At 50.2% G+C, this 17,166-nt stretch overlaps 1 protein-coding gene across 8 annotated transcripts in view; it reads left to right on the forward strand.

Moving 5' to 3' along the window:
* The window catches only part of SLC8A3 (solute carrier family 8 member A3), a 118,341-nt gene that overhangs the window by 75,809 nt on the left and 25,366 nt on the right, over positions 1-17,166 (forward strand). For 3 of the 8 annotated variants that reach the window (XM_087746800.1, XM_087746802.1, XM_087746795.1), the window contains exon 3: positions 15,798-15,904. The exons of the other annotated variants lie outside the window; for them this stretch is intronic. In XM_087746800.1, the coding sequence (XP_087602926.1) occupies positions 15,798-15,904 (107 nt within the window). The remainder of the gene's footprint in view (positions 1-15,797; positions 15,905-17,166) is intronic. 8 annotated transcript variants of the gene reach the window in all.

The raw sequence follows: 17,166 nt of genomic DNA on the forward strand, positions 1-17,166 counted from the left end.
CCTGGCTCCCTATCAACCAGTTTTGCCACTGTATTTTGTGAGCTCTGGCAGGAGCCCATTTTTACTGAAAAGGATGTTTATAGTATTGGTAGACTGAAACAGGCTCCTTGATTTATCCCTATTTTAACATTTCTGCCTGTGGGTGATTGAGTTTAATTAAGGCTGACTAGTAAATATTTATCCTCATGACAGAAATAGGTCCAGGTTTGTCTGTTAAAAATATACTACACAGCTTGTCTCTTTGGCTGCAGCTAACTGAACCAAATGCTCTGCAATTTTATTAATACCAGCAAGGAAAAAACCTCAAACCCCACTGCCGCAAGCTTTTAACCATGCAGCTCTCCCCTGGCCGAGGAGCACCTCTCCCCCCAAGCATCCCTGTCCCCTGCATCCCAGTCCCTGCCGAAGTGAAGCCCGTTGCCATGGAAGCCTCATTAAATCTGCATCTCGCCAGGGCCTGGGCTGCAGGGGCCGCGACTGTATTTTTAGCCAGCGGTGGTTGTGTAAGGGGCGGTGGGATGGGATGGGGATGTGCCTTACATCTTGTCTTGATGGAGGCCTGCCAGGAACAACCACCGGCCAAAGGACATGTCCTGCTTGGGCCGGGCAGCCCTTGGTAGCCCCCGGTGTTGCTAGAGCTGAGCATGGGGGAGATGCAGCGAATGGAGCTGGTCTTAATGGCCAAGCAAGCTTTTGGGTGGTGGCACAGTTCTGCAGAGCACCAGGGGCTCCAAAGAACGGGGGTCTCTTTACATTAGCCTAAAGATAAAAAATCTCTCTTGACTTGAGCAAAACCTTAACACCTGGAGGGGTAGGAAGAAACTCATCTGAGCTCAGCTAAAGGACAGCACTGCACTCCTAGTCATGAATATTTTTTGGGAAAGTGATGCCACATGTAAGCGCACAGTCCCCAAAAAGAAGGAAACGGAGCCAGGTGGTGTCATAGATGCTCAGGATGAATCCTATCTGGGGTGCAATCTTGCAAAAATTCAATTTTCAGAAGGGCTGAATTTGAGCCCATCTCCCTGTTTGAGGAACACAAGGCACTGAAGGATCTGAAATCTGCACTTACTGTAAAAAACAAAAAAAACACCTCATGCTCACTCTTGGTCAATTCAAATCAGATTTGGTGGCAGTGGAAGACAAAAAAAGAGGAGGTTTTAGTGTCTCGGCACTATCAGGATTTCTTGGCTCAAAACATGCGGCTGGGCCCTCTCTCTGTGTCAGCACTGAATCCCAGCAGTGCTAAATGCTCCAAAAAACAGATTTTATCCTGAATTACACCTGGGCAATCTTTCAGTCTTCAGTGGGTCTCACAGATGGCCAGGAGAGCCTCGTTTAGCCTGCAAAACTGTTATTTGTGCTGAGGCATGAGAAGGAAAGAGTCCAGCTTGACTGTAAACTAATAACTCTTGTCTCTAATAAAAGCCATCTCTTTCTTTGGAGGCTGTGAAAATTTGATCTGGAGCAGTTGAGCTAAAATTAAAATACAGCCCAATGCTGCCATCCCGTACAGTCGCACTCCGTCAGAGCACAGTCATATGTGAAGCTCCAAGGGCTAGTAGGGACTGTTACTATCATTGCTTTTTAAAGAGATGGCAATATCATTAGAAGCTTTTTTTTCCTCCCTTTTCCACAGTCACAGATCTCCAAATGTCTGTCTCTGCAGGAGGCACCAACTGGTAAATAAACATTTAAATACACATTTTAAAGAAAAAAAACAAACAACCACAACCCAGGATTATTTCTAATTTGCTGGAAATGGTATGTGACCCGGTTCCCTGTAGGCGAGGGTGCCTGACAAAGCCAGCTTTTGCAGCTGCACGCTCTCTCTACTGTAGACTGTCTCTAAGTCCTCCATGGGGAGTTATTTCCAGCTTCAAGGCTGGCTCTGAAGACCCTTCTCAACATTAGGACCATGAAAATGTCAGTGCCTGTGGTTTGCAGGCATTCACAGGCTCTCCTCTAGCATTGTAGGATGTGCAACTCACCTTCAGTCTTGCTGTGAGAGTAGAGCAAGTGGTATTTTGCCCAGGCAGCCTCATTTCTCCTAGTCCACTGTCATGATTTTGAGTCTTGCATAGCTTGAGTTGAAGTGGGCTGCTAGACTACTTCAGAAAGCCCTAAATGTCTTCCTCTGGCTCTTGCTCTGGCCCCAACTCTGGATTCAAAGACCCAAGCTGGTGAGCTCCCTGCTTGGCGGCGCCCGCCCGCGCAGGAGGGCACGCCTGGGGCAGGGACCTGGCAAGCCAAGGGCACGTCTTGCTGTGCTCTTGCAGCCTTTGTGCACCAGCGATGCTGCTGCAAATGGGTGACGAGACAGAAATAGGCTGCTGTGCTCCAGTGTGGAGCCAGCGCTGTGCCGCTCTGGCAGCAGCCCCAGGTGCGAGGGGTGTTCCCCGGCAGCGGGGAGGCCGGGCGAATGCCCGGGGAGCGACCCAGGGGGGCTCTTGCTCATGTGTTTTGTTCCCGGCTGCTCCAGCTGATTGCTGCCTCTGAAACCAAGCAAGTCTTTGATATCCTCCCTGCTTCAGCTTTGCTTCTGGAGAGCAAAGATAAGTGCAGCCTACCCATGGGTGCGAAGCCAGGGGAGAACCTCAGACCAGCAAGGCACATGTTCAGATCCATTTTGTGGGCAATCAGCATTTATAAAGAGTTTATTTCTCAGCATACATTTTACTCCAGTGCCTTTCTGGGGTGCCTAGGAAAGCAGGGGGGAGCATGATGGCAGGGACAGCATCTGAAAAATGGAATAAGCCACTGATAAACACAGACAGACACCCCAGTAAACAGGCAGACAGAGCAGAAGGCTCCCGCTCCTGACAGTCTCCCCGGCGTATAGCAGTTTCCTTGTAAGAGCGCTGACACTCACTGCAGGGCACATGTGAAGCGAGCTGGAAGAAAGCGGAGGCTGGAGTGGGAGGGAGCGATGCTCAGGCACCGATGGTGTTGCAACCCATTTATGTTCTGGCTGGGCAGAGAGCCGGGATGGGACCTCCTTTCAGAAAAAATCAAAATCAGCTCGAAAAAAATCAAGCGTACCTTCTCCTTTTTCTTCAGAAACTCTTTATCATGGGATTTCAAGTCCTAAAAAGTCTTCTAGGTCCCATAATGGGAAAGACTCCTGATGGAGTCAGGGAGTTATATTTTTAAGGTGAGAGGGCTAGGAGGGCAAAGGGGGAGCTCATTAAACAACAGCCCCTCCTCTGAAACAACAAGGGATTTATTGTAGAGGTCTGCATGAGGTTTTAGCCTTCAGAGCAGTTGTGTCATGTTACTAAACCCCTGAGGACATGTTTACTGATGCTGAGGTGAAGGGTGCTGCATCCGCCACCAAGCTGGGTGGAAGACCAGGGCTGGAAGAATGGCTATTTTTTTATCAGGTTACGGTTCTAACCAGATGGAGAGAAGTGTGTGAGACCAGCCTGCAAACCCAACATTCAGTGGGAGTTTGATAGGATATAGGCCAAAGTGCATCGGGAGCGTGGCTGGGCTTTGCCAGGACAGGTCAAGTCAAACAGATGTTCAGTGGTGCTATCAAAACTTGGAAGGGAGAAGACAGAGCATCATTTATTAAGGTATGAGGTGTTGAAGGAGTTGTAATAGGAGGGCTTAGACAGCAAGAAGGGTAACGAGTTGAGGAACATGTTGGGATGACGGTAGGGCAAGCTTTTAGGATGGGTGAAGGGCCTTGGCGCTAACTCTTGCCTCGAGGTAGAGAGGGCAGGAGGAGACTCCTGTCTGTCAGCCAGGGACCCCAGGAGGAGTTCAAGCTGTCTCTGATGTGGATTGGTTAGAAGGGTTTGCCAAAAGCACTTCCCACAAAGCTGGATCCACATGTGAAGGCTGAGATGGGGCTAAGTGTTAGGGTGGAAATTATAGCAGTAAGATGATAGAGGACTATGCTGATTAAAGGAGACCCGCTTGGACGGGTGAGGGCTGCACAGGCTGTGGTCTGTTTGGTCTGTTTGATGTGGTCATGCCAGCACGCAGCACTTGTTCCCGTCTCTGGCTGAGCCAGGCTGTCCTGCGAGGGGACCGGCTGTGGGGAGGCAGGAGGGCGTCTGGCAGCCCGGCTCTTTGGGAGTTGAAGCTGGGTCACTGGCAGAATTAAGCGAGGCTTGAAGGTTGCCCTGCTCCTAGATTTAACCCTTCTGAAGCACTCTTCTTCGCTGCAAAGCTGGCTGATGGCATGATTTTTGTTCAGTTTATGAATAAGGAGGTGGCTTTTTTATGGTCCAAAGCTCTGGATTCTGGAAGTACAAGCCCAGCAGGGCTGGCCTGCTCCCAGGAACCTGCAGCTCCTCCCAAGGCATTAGCTCCTGGAAGCTAACGAATGGCCCTGTTTGGTTTTCCCAGTGTGTTTTTATTCCGTAAGAAATAGAATTAAAACAGCCGCAAAGACTGAAATGAAATGGTGTAACTGAGTATCCTCTACCCTATTTTCAGTGCTACAGAAGGGAAGAAAACAGCCCAGTCAAATGCACAGGATCTTGGATAAAGATGCAGTATCTTGGCTCTGTGTAAATGGTTGGATATGCAACTTTGATGTTGCTGTGGCAATTCGGTGTGCTGTCCCTTATCTTGGTCACAAGAAGGCTGTGACCAGGGCCAAAGCACCCCAGCTCCTGCTTCTTTTGTTCCTATATAATAATTGTATCTGCAGCATGCAGAGCAGGCTCATTTCAGGCTGGCAGCTGCACACCGTTGTTTGCAGCTCATTAATTTCCTACAGATTGCTGCCTTGCTGCTCCGTTGAATGTAGCGCAGCTCCAATGGCTGGGCTGAACACAGCCCTGCTGAGCTGAAAGCACCGTCTGCGTGTGTGTGTGGGAAGAGCAGGGCGAGGGAGAGGAAAGAGGGACTCATGAGGCTGATGCCCGGAGAGGTTTGCGATGGGAAAGTTTGCTTCGCTCCCCACCATTTTTGATGCGCTTTGAGCACAACATCTGGGGATGCTGTCACATGCAAGAGCCAGGAAGGAGGTCTAGGCAGGCGTGGGGGGGTTGAGATATGCCAGCTCCCATGCTGGGAAGTGGGGAGGCTATTCTGACCTTTCTTGGAAAGCCAAATTTCATTGCAAGTGCGTTAAGTGTAGGACAATGCATCTTGGGAACAGCCACATTAAGAGGAGCCCTTGGTCTCCACCTACCTTGTCTGTGCTGGAAAAAGCAGTCTTGTGGGCAGTAGGTGCGAATCTCTGCAGGCAGCTGCACATCTGGGCTGTGCCTGTGGCTGCTGCCAGCCTAGGGGATGCAGATGTGTCATGGGGGAGACTGAGGGTCTCTAATCACTGCTGGCAGTGGCCACCTTTACTCCCATCACACCCTGGTTCCCGTGGCAGTAGGGTCAGCAAGCTGAGGTCTCCATGGCCATCAGCTTCCCCTCCTGTGCTGGGTGGCTCGTCCCCAGTGTGCCAGCGCATCGCTGCCCACCCTGCTAGGGAGCCTTGGCCAGCTCTGTCACCAGCTCTAGTTCTCTGTCTGAGCCAAACCCACCCCAACTATGCCAGGAGCCGGTTGAGTACAGAGTCAATATGAGTTTGTCAAGCAGCACGGCAGCAGTAGGACTGGAGCGGAGCTCCCAGAGGGCTGCTTTTGGCACTCAGGCAGCAGCGGCTAGTGTGTCTCTGCTGGGATGCAACGTGGCAGTGCAGGTTTTGTTTTGGGCACCCCACATCAGAAGATTTGCAAATCCATTGGGAGTTCAGAGAGCTGAATTTTGAAGAGAGATCGAAGAAGTTGTGTATAGCTCAACTGAGCTACAGCCAGCAGCGGGTGGCACACAGCCCTCCAGAGCTGTGCCCAGAGAGAAGGACATGGGTGGTTGTCCTTAGGATGTCCAGGGGTAGATGACCTGAGGGTGCAGGTGGTTACTGCACTCACAGGAGTGATGAGCTCAGGCAGGGATTTGTGCTCAGCGCATGCCCCAGGCCAGCGAGCTCAGGTCGATGGTGGCATGTTCTCCCAAAAGAGCAGTGCCCAAAGGCCAGCCGCTTGAGTCTCTTCAAACCTGCTGTGACAAAGTACTGAGCGATGCATGGCAGGGCCACGCCATCGGGCAGTGCCGGGGGCTCATTTCAGCTAACAACCCTCAGCAAGCTTTGCCCTATGGGGAATTTAAAGCCTTCCTGGGCTGGTGAGGGTTGTTTTGAATCTGGCACTTCTCATTCCTCAACTTCCTCTCCCCCTCTGTCCCCACCTTCTCGTCCGTGCCAGCATCTCCATGGCAACCTTGTTGCTGGAGAATAGAGGAGACATCTAAATATAGCTTCCAAATCTCCATGCCTTCAGCAAAAAGTCTAAAACCAGGGGCGTGGGCTTGAAGCACTGGGCTGCTAATACCAGCCAGTGAAGAATGTCTTGCAGGTGGGATTCGGGAGCACTGTGGTGGGACGGGGGTCACTTCCAGCTGAATGCCAGTTTCGTGTTTGCTCAGGACATCTCAAGGGGCTTTGAGGTAGTTCAGCCTACCCCCTCCTGTCCCGGGCACTCCCACTCCTGCACCCTGTCAAGTTTTGGAGCCATTCTCTAGAGCAAACAAAAGCATTCAGTACTTCGTTTGGCTATCAACATCCATGATGGGTTTTGATATCATAGGTTTTTGTGGCGGTCTGTTAGGCTAAGCTGGAAGCAGGAAAATTCAAAGACCTTTAGTAAGAAATGAATTGTCTTCCTTCCTTCTTTCTTCACCCTCTACTTTTTCCTAAATTTTTTACTCTGTGGCCACAGTGAGGTTGTGGCTGAGGTTTTGCTCCTTTTAAAATTCCTTTCTGAGAGAAGAAGGGCACAGCATCTTCTCAGTGAAGCTGTTTCCCTGGGAACCTGCCCAAGATAGGGAGGAGAGAAACATCTATGCCCAGGGCCCTGGCACTGCACCTACACCAGGCTTGATACCCACCAGAACTGTCTGGTTTCATGGGCTGCCAAGTTGAATTACTACTTGTACAAGACAAGTGCTTATTGTACAGACCTCAACAAATAGCTCCACAGGCTGTTGAGACTTTGACTGCTCTCCCCTGGCCCTGAAGCATCAAGTCTCGTAGGGCCAGCAAGAAAAAGCTGACCTGCAGCAGGCAAGGCAAGGGCCCACTTGTATCTGTACACACAGCTCCAGTACTCGGAGCTAACAGTCTGCAAGGTGATGCACAGATCAGCCTAGATTTCTTTTTTGTAAGAGGAACTTAAAGATTGTAGCTGAACCTGAAAATGTTTAATAGAAAAAAAAAAAAAAAAGCTTTATTAAACTGAATAAAGAAAAAAACCTGTGGAGCTGGGCTGTTGTGCTTGTACAATGCAACTTAAATATCTCAACTCAGCTGATCAGCAGCATGGACTCAGCTGAGAGAAAGGGGGTTTAACAAACTGTGTTTTTCCCCTCTTTGCAGGAATTCTTAAAACCAAATTGTGGCATCTTTCCTTGAAGAACTCTCTGTATTAGAGCATTTTATCATGTTTGAACAATGTGAAATACAGAATGCTTTGGAAACCAGCTTGTCTGGCAGGGCTGACTGCATTAAGGAAACTCCCCGTGCATTTTTTTTGTGCTTCCCTACCGTGCCTTTTCCAGCTCTTCAGGGCTTCCAAGTTGAGTGGGAGACATTTGCCGTTTACTAGCTCCGGTGCTGCTTCCCGTGGCTGACACGTGGATATGCCACATCTCTTGATTTGCCCTGAATAACATACCACGTACTTAAGGATGTTTTTGCAAGGCATGACAGTGCTTAATGGGCTCACCTGCCTGCAACTTAGCAGCTCTGATTTCTCATTGCTGGTACAGTTGTTTGCGCTGGTACAAAGTAGGTGTGAAATGCTGTCATGTGAAGCTGACAGCATTTCATGTCTCTGTGCAGGGTTGTGTGGCAGTGGGAAGTGAGGGCTGGAAATTGAAAAGTGAAGCTGACCACAAGCACAAAGTGACCCCTCTAGTTTTGCCATCCAGGATGAAGGAAGGATAACAGTTAGGCAAATTTTTTTATTATTATTATTTATTTTTTTACCAGCTATCCCTATACCTCTTTTACTAGTAACACTTTGAAGTTTTCTGATACAAGTAAAGACTTTAAAAAGTATGGCTTTAGTCTTGGCTATGTCCCTTTAATTATCATGTGTCAGCTACTAAAGCATTTTCAATAGTTCTAATTGAAACATGAGCCAATTTACTAATTAGCCAAGATTACATGGGGAATACACAAAGGGAAATTGTCTTTCTGTGTCAATATCTCCTCCTTTATCCCTCATGAAGACCTGGTGCGACGTGACCAAACTGCACCACCAGCAGCCAGCCCGGGAGAGCCCCTGAGCTCCCGGCGATCCCGAGCAGAGTCCCACGCAGTCCCGGGGAGATGGGCATGGAGGGGCATGCAGGATTTCGGACTGGGGTCCTGGTCTCTGCCTCAGGGTACAGCCACTTCTTGCACAGTGTCTTCCTCAGTGGGCCTTTTCCCCCCTCCCTGTGACCTGCTGTAGCAGAGATGGGTGTTTCTGGCCCTGGCCCTTGCAGGAATGGAGGGGAGTGCCCCGTGTGCTGCACGTGTGGCAGGGGTAGGGGCATGCAGAAGAACTCTAGGTCGCCTGGAGCCCTCGCCTGTGTGGGGAGGGACAGCAGGGGCATAGGGAGCCCTCCTTGCTACGTGTGCTGGGAGCCAGTGCCAAAGGCTTCTTTCTCCTCTCCTGCCAAGCAAGTTGTCAGTCTGGGTGGACATTACAAAGGATTTTCTAGAGGTAAAGAGTTGAAATATGGGGAAAGAAACGATCTTTACCATGAAGCTTTCAAAAACCAGTTGGGCACCCACCTGCCTGCCAGGAGCGGCTTGGTGGGACTGGCCCTGCCCAGAGACAGCGTGATAGCTGAGTGCTAGCAGTTGCTTCCAGCCCTGTTTTCTGTGGTCTTTTGGTTTCCTAGTGGTGTAAAGGAACTTTAGCAAGGAAGAGGAGGTGCCCTAGAGAAATGCACAGTTCCCTTCAAACGAGAACCAAATCAGGTGATGCAGAATAAGTTGATACTTATGTGAATAAGTGGTGCTTCCATCACCACTTCAATCTCTCTCTGCTCTCTTCCCTTCTTATGGCTGTGTCACTGTAACATCTTCCACATTAGGAGTTCAAAGCAAGTAGGGAGTGTCCGCTATCAAATCCCTGTGAGAAAAAAAGATCACAGCCACTGCATGGATATATAAACTGAAGCACAGAAGTATCAAGTGACTTGCTTGGATGGCTTCAGGCTTGCCTGGAGAAATACATAAGTATTCTATGTGTAGAATATTACACAGTGATTAGCACTGCAGAGAACGCTATTTTAATGATAAGATGATAACTAGTTATCATCTGGTTATCCCATAGGCCAACTTGAAGACAAAAGAGAAAAAATCCCATTTCTGGGGGTGCTTCTATCTATGACACTTTACAGCCAACTGGTCTGGAAGTGAGGTGGTCTGGGCTGTTCCCCATGTGCTTGCTGCACAGAGTGGGATGGCTCTTGCACAGCTTCTCTTCCAAGGTCCTCATGAATGACACAGACAGTTCCTGGAAATTGGCCTGCAACGGCTTGTCTCCAGCTCCTGTACTAGCACCAGTTCTTCTGTAACTCATACATCAGCAGCTTGCACATCAGTGATCTGCTTGAAACTCTATCCTGACAGCTCGTCTATCCTGTTGACATCTGCTTAGGTAATTGTTACCAACAGCTGCTCTGACCTTAGAGGCACCTTCAATTCTGACCTGGCTGCTGGAAGAACCTGTGGCCATCACCAGTGGCTGCAGCTGGATGCTTCAAAACCTGTTCCTCCCTCCGTAAGCCCCGTGGGAGCCAAAAATCTTTTTTCATGAGCATGAGCTTAAGCCCAGTGTGCAACCTGTCTGTCTTGGTCATACTCTGGATAGGTTCCTAAATTACCATGATGTCCTGTTGAAATTAAGATCATTCATCATCTCCTTGGTGAGTTTAGTGAATCTTTTAGTGAGCTTTGGGATCTCATGATTCTCCTCCTCAAACATCTCCCGTCTTTGTCTGCGCTATGCAACAGCCTCATCCTTTCCTTCAAAATGGCTCAGCTTGTCCCACCCTGGATTACTTCATGTGCAACTCCATGTGACCACGTGCATCATATCAGAGCTTCTTTTGCTGGCTTCTTCACCTTCTTCACACCCAGAGCACTGTCATGTTGCTCTGTTAAATATCCGCCTCCCAGTGAGCCGGGCAAAGACAGCTCGCCACTGTGCATAGCCTTATTTAATCCCCTCTGTTTTGCCTCAAATGTTGACATCTTACCTAGTCATCATTTCTGCAGTAGGACTTCTCAACGAGATCTTCTGGCAGAGCAAATCGGTCCTATTTGTAGTCTCATGTTGAAATCCCAGCCCAGTGCAGAGCTCTGGGGAAGAATCAGACTCGTACCATGTGCTTTGAAATTCATGTTGCAGGGACGTGCACCCACAGCAAATCAGATGAGGATCTGGGTACATCAAGATGTGTCAAGGACGCTGTGGCTTGACCCAAGGTGTATGCCCTAATGATTCACATTAATGAGTTACTAAAGACCTGGTACTTCTCACTGTCCCAGGGATGTTTACCTTGCTGTCCTGGCTACTTTCCATCCAGCCTAACAGCATCCCACTGGGGACTGTAAACCCTGCCCTTGCACAGCCCTGCCTGTTTCAATGGTATACACTATGTGACATGTCCTGACTTACGCTGTTTTTAGAGCTGAGCCTTATTTCACATTCCAAAGTCATGCAGACACATCCTCTTAACCTCCTCAGCAATAATTCCTGCAAATGAGAGTCTCCACACAGAGAGATACTCAGTATTTTCTAGCACATTAATCAAATAACCATCCAGTTGTTGCCTTATGTGTTGGAAGCGGACGTGTTGTCAAATAAAATGATTTTATAGATTATCCTCTGTACTTCCTAGACAGGGAATTTAGCAACATCATGTGCACAAAGTCCTTTAGGAGAAGATCCATGTCTATTCATTTCATCTTCTGTTGCTTACTCAGGGAAATCTCATACTTAATGTTGCTCCCCAGAGGAGCTTTCCCATCCCTAACTTTTAAAACCAGTGATTGTTTCTAAGTGCATGTTGAAAGGAGAGCTCAGACCACCATCATCTGAGGGCTGTTGGTGGCAGCTTGCAATGACCCCAGAGAAAAAGGAGAGAGCGAGCAGCTATCCTGACTTCTGTATGGCCAGGTGGTCCGCAGGAACACTGGCTCTCAGCTTGCCCTGCTGTGTCACAGACCAAACCGAAAGCATCACTTAGTCTGCTGAAAACACCATCAAGGCCTGAATTAAAGAGCTCTTCCCACCAATGTGCTCATGCAGGGGTTGAAATTGTACTATGCCGTGGCTTGGTGCTGGCCGTGGGGCTTTGGGGTTTGCAGAGTGGCTCCTTGCAGCTCCCAGTGGCGTTTAATGGAGGCAGTTGATTGCCAGGAGAGGCTTTTGGGTGACCTCTGTTGTTCTCTGCTGTCGAGCTGGCTGAGGTATGTCTTGGCCATGAGGAAGCTGTCAGAGAGAAAGGGAAAAGCTTCCCCATGCAGAGCAACCAGAGGCTGGGGAATGAGAGCTGCTCGGCTGAGCAAGGTGGGCTTCAGATCCCTTGCTTCCCATGGCAGTGAGCATTCCCGTCAGGGCTGCTGCGCTGCCCGCCCCTCTTGTGCCCGCCTCTGCCTCCATTAATTTCAAGAAGCTGTCAGGATGTTCTCGCAGCAAAATGTTCCTGAGCCTCCTGCTCCCTCGTGCTCTCTGCCTCTTGGTGTCCTCCTGTCACATCTCTCGCATTAACGTGATGTCTTCCCGGGGCAGTGTTACGCTCCAGCCCTTCTCCCCATCCATCTCCTCTGCTTTCCGTGCCTTCCGAGGAGGTAGCTCTCAGTGTGGCTGCAGGTGAGAGATGAGACTGTGCGGGAGCAATCTGTGTTTTGGCCTCCAGATGATTTACGACAGCTCAGGCCGCAGCTGTAGTTACGGTTGCTTTCATAGCCCTGGAGAGGAGCGAGATGCTCACAGTGGCTAGGCAAGCTGCAGAGCCCGGGAAAGGGCAGCCCCCACCAGCCGTGGCGGGCTGGGAGGGGTGGCCTGACAGGCCACCACAACCGCCCTCCATCAGCGCTGGCCTTTCCGCAGTGACCTTCACTGGAGCAGCCAGCCAGCTGAGAGAAGGGCACTTCCCCGCAAGGGAGCAAGCCCAGCCCCGCGCCCCCATCCTTGCAGGCTGCAGAGCGACCCAGGAGCGGCGATGCTGCTCTTCCCTCTGCTGCAAAATCCCAGCAAAAGGTTAACTGCTCCCCGTTATCCGGCACTGGGTCTGTGAGCCCTCACCCACCTCCCGGTGTCACTGCACGGTCCCTGCAAACTTTTGCCGTGCTCCTTTTCTCTTTGCACGGGGAGGTCATGTAACGCTCTGGCTCTGAAGCAAGAGCGGGCAGCGGCTGTGGTTTGGCTGGCGCCCTCCATCCCATGGCACCCGACCACAGGTGGTGCCAGAGTCCCCACACCACACAGCTCTGGGCTCCTGCCCTGGGTCCCCAAAGCCTTCATGGTGTGGTGGACCTGCTGAGCACTCGCCACCTCTCAGCAAAGCTGGGGAGGTCAAGCACCTCCTCCTCTTTTGGGATTCAGTCAGGTTGGGCGAGGGGTGCAAGGTTGAGCCTGTGTCCGTGCAGGGCACCTGCAGCTTTGGTTTCTGGAAGTTCTGCCCCTCACCTGTTGTTTCAGAGCCAGGTAAAAGGTCCTTTTCTCCCTATAGCTCATAGCGAAGGAGGAAACCAGGAATTTGCTGGATTGGTCATCAAATTCAGACACCCTTTTTTGAAAAGCCACTTGAGGCTTGAGTGTGTGGTAACGGTCCAGTTTGCAGCAGAGCTGAGCTGGTCTAGGAGTCCAGAGGGTTTGCTTGCTCCGATTCCTGTCCCAAGGGGACTTGCTTTGCAAAGCCAGCATTTTACTGTGCATCCTCCCTATGGATCCCCACCACGTTTTTTTCTTCTTTCTTGAATTTTTTTTTTTTTTTTAAACATTAAAAAAAGACTAAGGAAATCTCGCTGCTGTGGGACTACTTAGTAGGACATATAGAGCTCTCTATACTTAACAAAATGTGCACCCAGTGAGTCATTATTCCTTGAGTCCACAGCTCTGAGTATTCATCGCACAGATGAGGGACTCGCGTGAAATCAGGCTTTCCATACACACAGCACATGACCGGGGAGATCATCTACCGAGCATGCGTCCTCATTGAATAAGCGTTTCTCCTCCGCTCTGGTGTGCGCACACACCACTCACGGAGACAGGATAGCCACCTCATAAAAAAAAAAAAAAGAAAGAAAGAAAGGAAAAGAAAGTTGCTGTATGAAAGCAAACTGAAATGGTGTGCATGCATAATATTCGTTGCATAAAGCCTTAGAATAGCTTTGTCGCGATACCTAAGCTGGCCCCCAGGAAACAAGGTCTGTGGGGTTTTTTCCAAATTTTTGCAGACAGGCAATACTGAGTGATTTGGAGCTTCTAGAATGGAAAAACCATGAGCAATGGTAATTATGAATAGGATTTTAAAAAGCAACCTGCATTCTGGAAGCAGTGGCTGCTTTTGAAAATCCCACCTTCTGTTTTGTAGTATATGAGCAAGGAAAAGATCAGAGCTATGAATCAGCTGTAAGTTTAACTCAGCAAATTGGAGAAGCTTTGCAAAGTACCAGGGACCCAGACAACATCTGGTTCAAAAGCCAAATTCAGTCAAGCTCCCCAAAGAAAATGCAGCAAAATCATTGTGATGAAGCCTTAGCTGAGCACCAACATTTACACCAGAGACATATCATTTAAAATCCTCCATCCTTCAGGCTGGATTAGCAGAGATTGAAAGGGTCTAGAGAAGGGAAAGGAGGTTCGCTGGCATTAGCACGGGATATGGGTAGAACAAGCACTGGCAAAAATAAAGCTGATTTATCTTAGAAAGAAGAATTAGAGGTGATTTTTCTTGCATATTCCTCATAGAGCAGAGGTTGTCTAAACTCTTCCCCCTATCCTGTAAGTCATCATTTGAAAGAGGGGGTTTGGGACCAAGCCAAAATCAAGAGCCAGCACAGGGAATGGGTTTCCATCGTCAGAGTGCGGGAACAGTTATGACTTGAGAGTCAAATTGGAGGAGGGCTGGATAATTTTGTGGTCATTAGTGATATCAGCAGGAACGCAAACTGCAGCGATGACAGCTAATCAACCCTCCTATTCTCCGTTGTGAAATTGTGATTTTCAGGGGGCTGCTGGTAGTAGCAGCATCCCCAGGATGCAGGGATGGATTGCTCATTCTCTGAAGTGCTGTGGGATCGAAGACACTGGGTATATTTAATGCCAAGGGCTACCAGCTGAGGCACATAGGAATTTGAAGCTTGGGGTTATTTTTCCAGACTCTATGATTGCCAGTCCTGCTTTTCTCCTCCTTTCCATCCCCAGCCAAGACCGGTTGTGCACAAAATGCACCAGAGACTGATCTGAATGTTGAGGATGAGCAGGGAGCGAGGGGAGGTCGCAGCTGCAGGGCCCTGTGTGGGTACACAGCTGTGGGAAAGGGGGTCATTCACCGGCAGGAGGGGCAGCTGGCCTGGTGGCTCTCGGGGGCAGCTGTTTTGGGGTAAGAGAAATGCTTTTTAAGTGGAACTGACTTTTTGTTTAAAAAATGCAGTTTCAGCTTGGAGTTGGGTCCAACTGGAAGTCCGGGAACCCCAAGATGGCAAGTGCATGACCCTTGAGAGTGGTTGCATTTATACGAGCATGTAATTGTATGTGCTTATCAGTGTACATGCAGGCAGTGTTGCATTTAAGAGGGTGTGAGATCAGCCCGGAATAAAAGCACCAATCCCTTCTGTCAAGAGTGAGGGACGAGACTGCATGAAGCCTTGCAGCCACCAGGAAAGCGAGGGGAGCACAGGGGTCATTTTCAGCCAGTGACAGTCAGTGCAGCCCTGGAAGGAGGAGGCGGGTTGGCAGAGCCTTCAACTGATTTCCCTTGTTCTGTTTGCATGCGAAAGCTGAGGGACAGTGACCTCTGGATAAGGCATGTATTTGCTGTGAAAGAAACCATGGCACAGTGAGCTCTTCTCTTCTTTTCCTACAAAATGCTCCAAGAACTTGTAAGACATTTGCCTTAGGAGAGACGTAGGATATGCTGCCCGGTTGCTCCAGCAGCCAGCACCTCTCAGGGTAGGCTCATGAAGCCATCCCTTCGGCAGCTGATGAACCCGCATCACCTAGGGTTCCCTCTGATGTGAATTATATCGGAGCTGCAGGTTGCAGGGTGTCCCCACGGCCCGTGCGGCCAGTGGGCGTCTGCCCGGCAGGCGGGTGTTGCCAGCAGGGAGGCAGCAGCATGGTGCCTGTGGGGTGGGTGTGCTTGTGCGTCTGCTTTTGCACATGTGTGTGTGTGTATGTGTGGTGGGTAGCAGGGTGAGGGATGCCTGCTTCTCTGCTGGCCATCAGACCTCATTGCCCACACGCTGAGCCGTGAGCCACCATGCTGGCGGCTCCTGAGCCCCTCGCTGGTTCGCCAGGGGATCTGAGCTATTTTTGTGTAACTTCACTTTGCACAGTGTGGCCTGCCATCATGCCTTTGGGTTAAACAGAAAATTGGCCAGTTTCACTTGCAGGAGTGGGGCTTTAGCCTTTCTCAAGGGCCACGTTGATCTTGTTCAGTGAGTGAGAAAACTTTGACTCTCTAATGTCCCCATTCAACTCTTTACCTTCCTCCACTGTTGCTTCTCTGTTCCCTTCTCCCCTTTATGACACTTACTATTTTTCCATCCACAGCAAAACAGTTCACATCAAGGTAATTGATGATGAGGAGTATGAAAAAAACAAGAATTTCTTCATTGAGCTGATGAGCCCCCGCATGGTGGATATGAGTTTACAGAAAGGTGTAGTACTGGCCCTCCAGACTAACATTAACATTCTTCTTTCCTCTTCTCTTCCGTCTCCTTCCTCCTCTTCTCCTCCTCTTCCTCTGATATCTCTCTGTCTCCAACTGCTCTGCCCTAAACACTGCTGTGCGCACACCGTGTCACATGGTACCCACGGGGGGAGCGACCCTGGGGCCAGGGAGAGGCAAAGTGGCGAGGGGGGCAGAGAGAGAAGGATGGAGAGTGGTCCTGCTTGTCCCTATTTCTGCAGCAGCTTGAGAGGGACCTTCTGCCATCCCCACTGGAGGGTCCAAGCAAATTTTGTAGCATCAGTGGGAAGATGCTGGCTAGAAACACATCCAGCATATCAGGAGATCATCACCCGGCCCTGGTCCTACAGGGTGTCCTGGTCAGACCCATGTTAAATAAAGACAGGAATTGAGGCCTGGCAGAGAAGCAGCTCCTGTCATTTCTGAGAAGAACTTGGCAAAGGCTGTGTAGCCCCTGGTCTGGTTGCTGCGGAGCGGCTCTGGGAGCAGGAGATGAGGGCAGGGAGGAGCTGATGCCCCGCTTTGGTTCACCTGAGGGCTCACAGCAGCTGTGTGCATTGCAGAGGTGCTGGAGGGAGCCAGGCGAGCTGGCAGCAGGGAGAAGGGGCCAGCCCCACTCCTGTGCCCAGGGTATTTCCATGTGAGCCTCGGAGGCATTTTAGTCCCATTGTGTCCCTTGCAAGGTCCCAGCAAAGCTATCTGCTCCCAGGGAAAGCTGCATCCTCGCTCGGGGAACAGGTCAGGGGGAAGAGGCAGACGCTATTGAGGAGAAAAAGCAATAAGATGTGCCATTTTAAAAATGGAAATTAGAAATATCCGCCTCCTTCACAGCTAATAGAGCTGCAGCCTGCCAGCAGAAACCCACCTCACCCCACTGGGGAACGCGTCTGTGGGTGCCCATCTCTCTCTTCTCCTCAGGATCCCAGCCCAGAGTCCCTGCAGATTTGTTATTAATTGTGAGGGTAGCAGAAGCAATTGATCTTCCAGCTAAAATGCAGTGGGTACCCCAGGGTTGTCCCTGGTGATTTCCAGGCAGCCAATACCCTTTCCATTACCATGTGACACTGAAAAAAATGTGCTGCAGGAGTCGCCTCCCACTAACCATCAGCAAGGTCCAACCCCCTCTCTCCTTGCCTCCTCACCCCCTCGCCAGCCCCCTCTCTCCCTAACACCCTCCCGCTCCCCAAGGAGCAGCTGCGACGGATGCCCCGTGTCCAACAGGCAGGCCGA

The sequence above is a fragment of the Nipponia nippon genome, unplaced genomic scaffold (genome assembly GCF_047370975.1).
Source record: "Nipponia nippon isolate SJK-2023a ecotype South Korea unplaced genomic scaffold, ASM4737097v1 scaffold_10, whole genome shotgun sequence".
Taxonomy (NCBI): Eukaryota; Metazoa; Chordata; class Aves; order Pelecaniformes; family Threskiornithidae; genus Nipponia; species Nipponia nippon.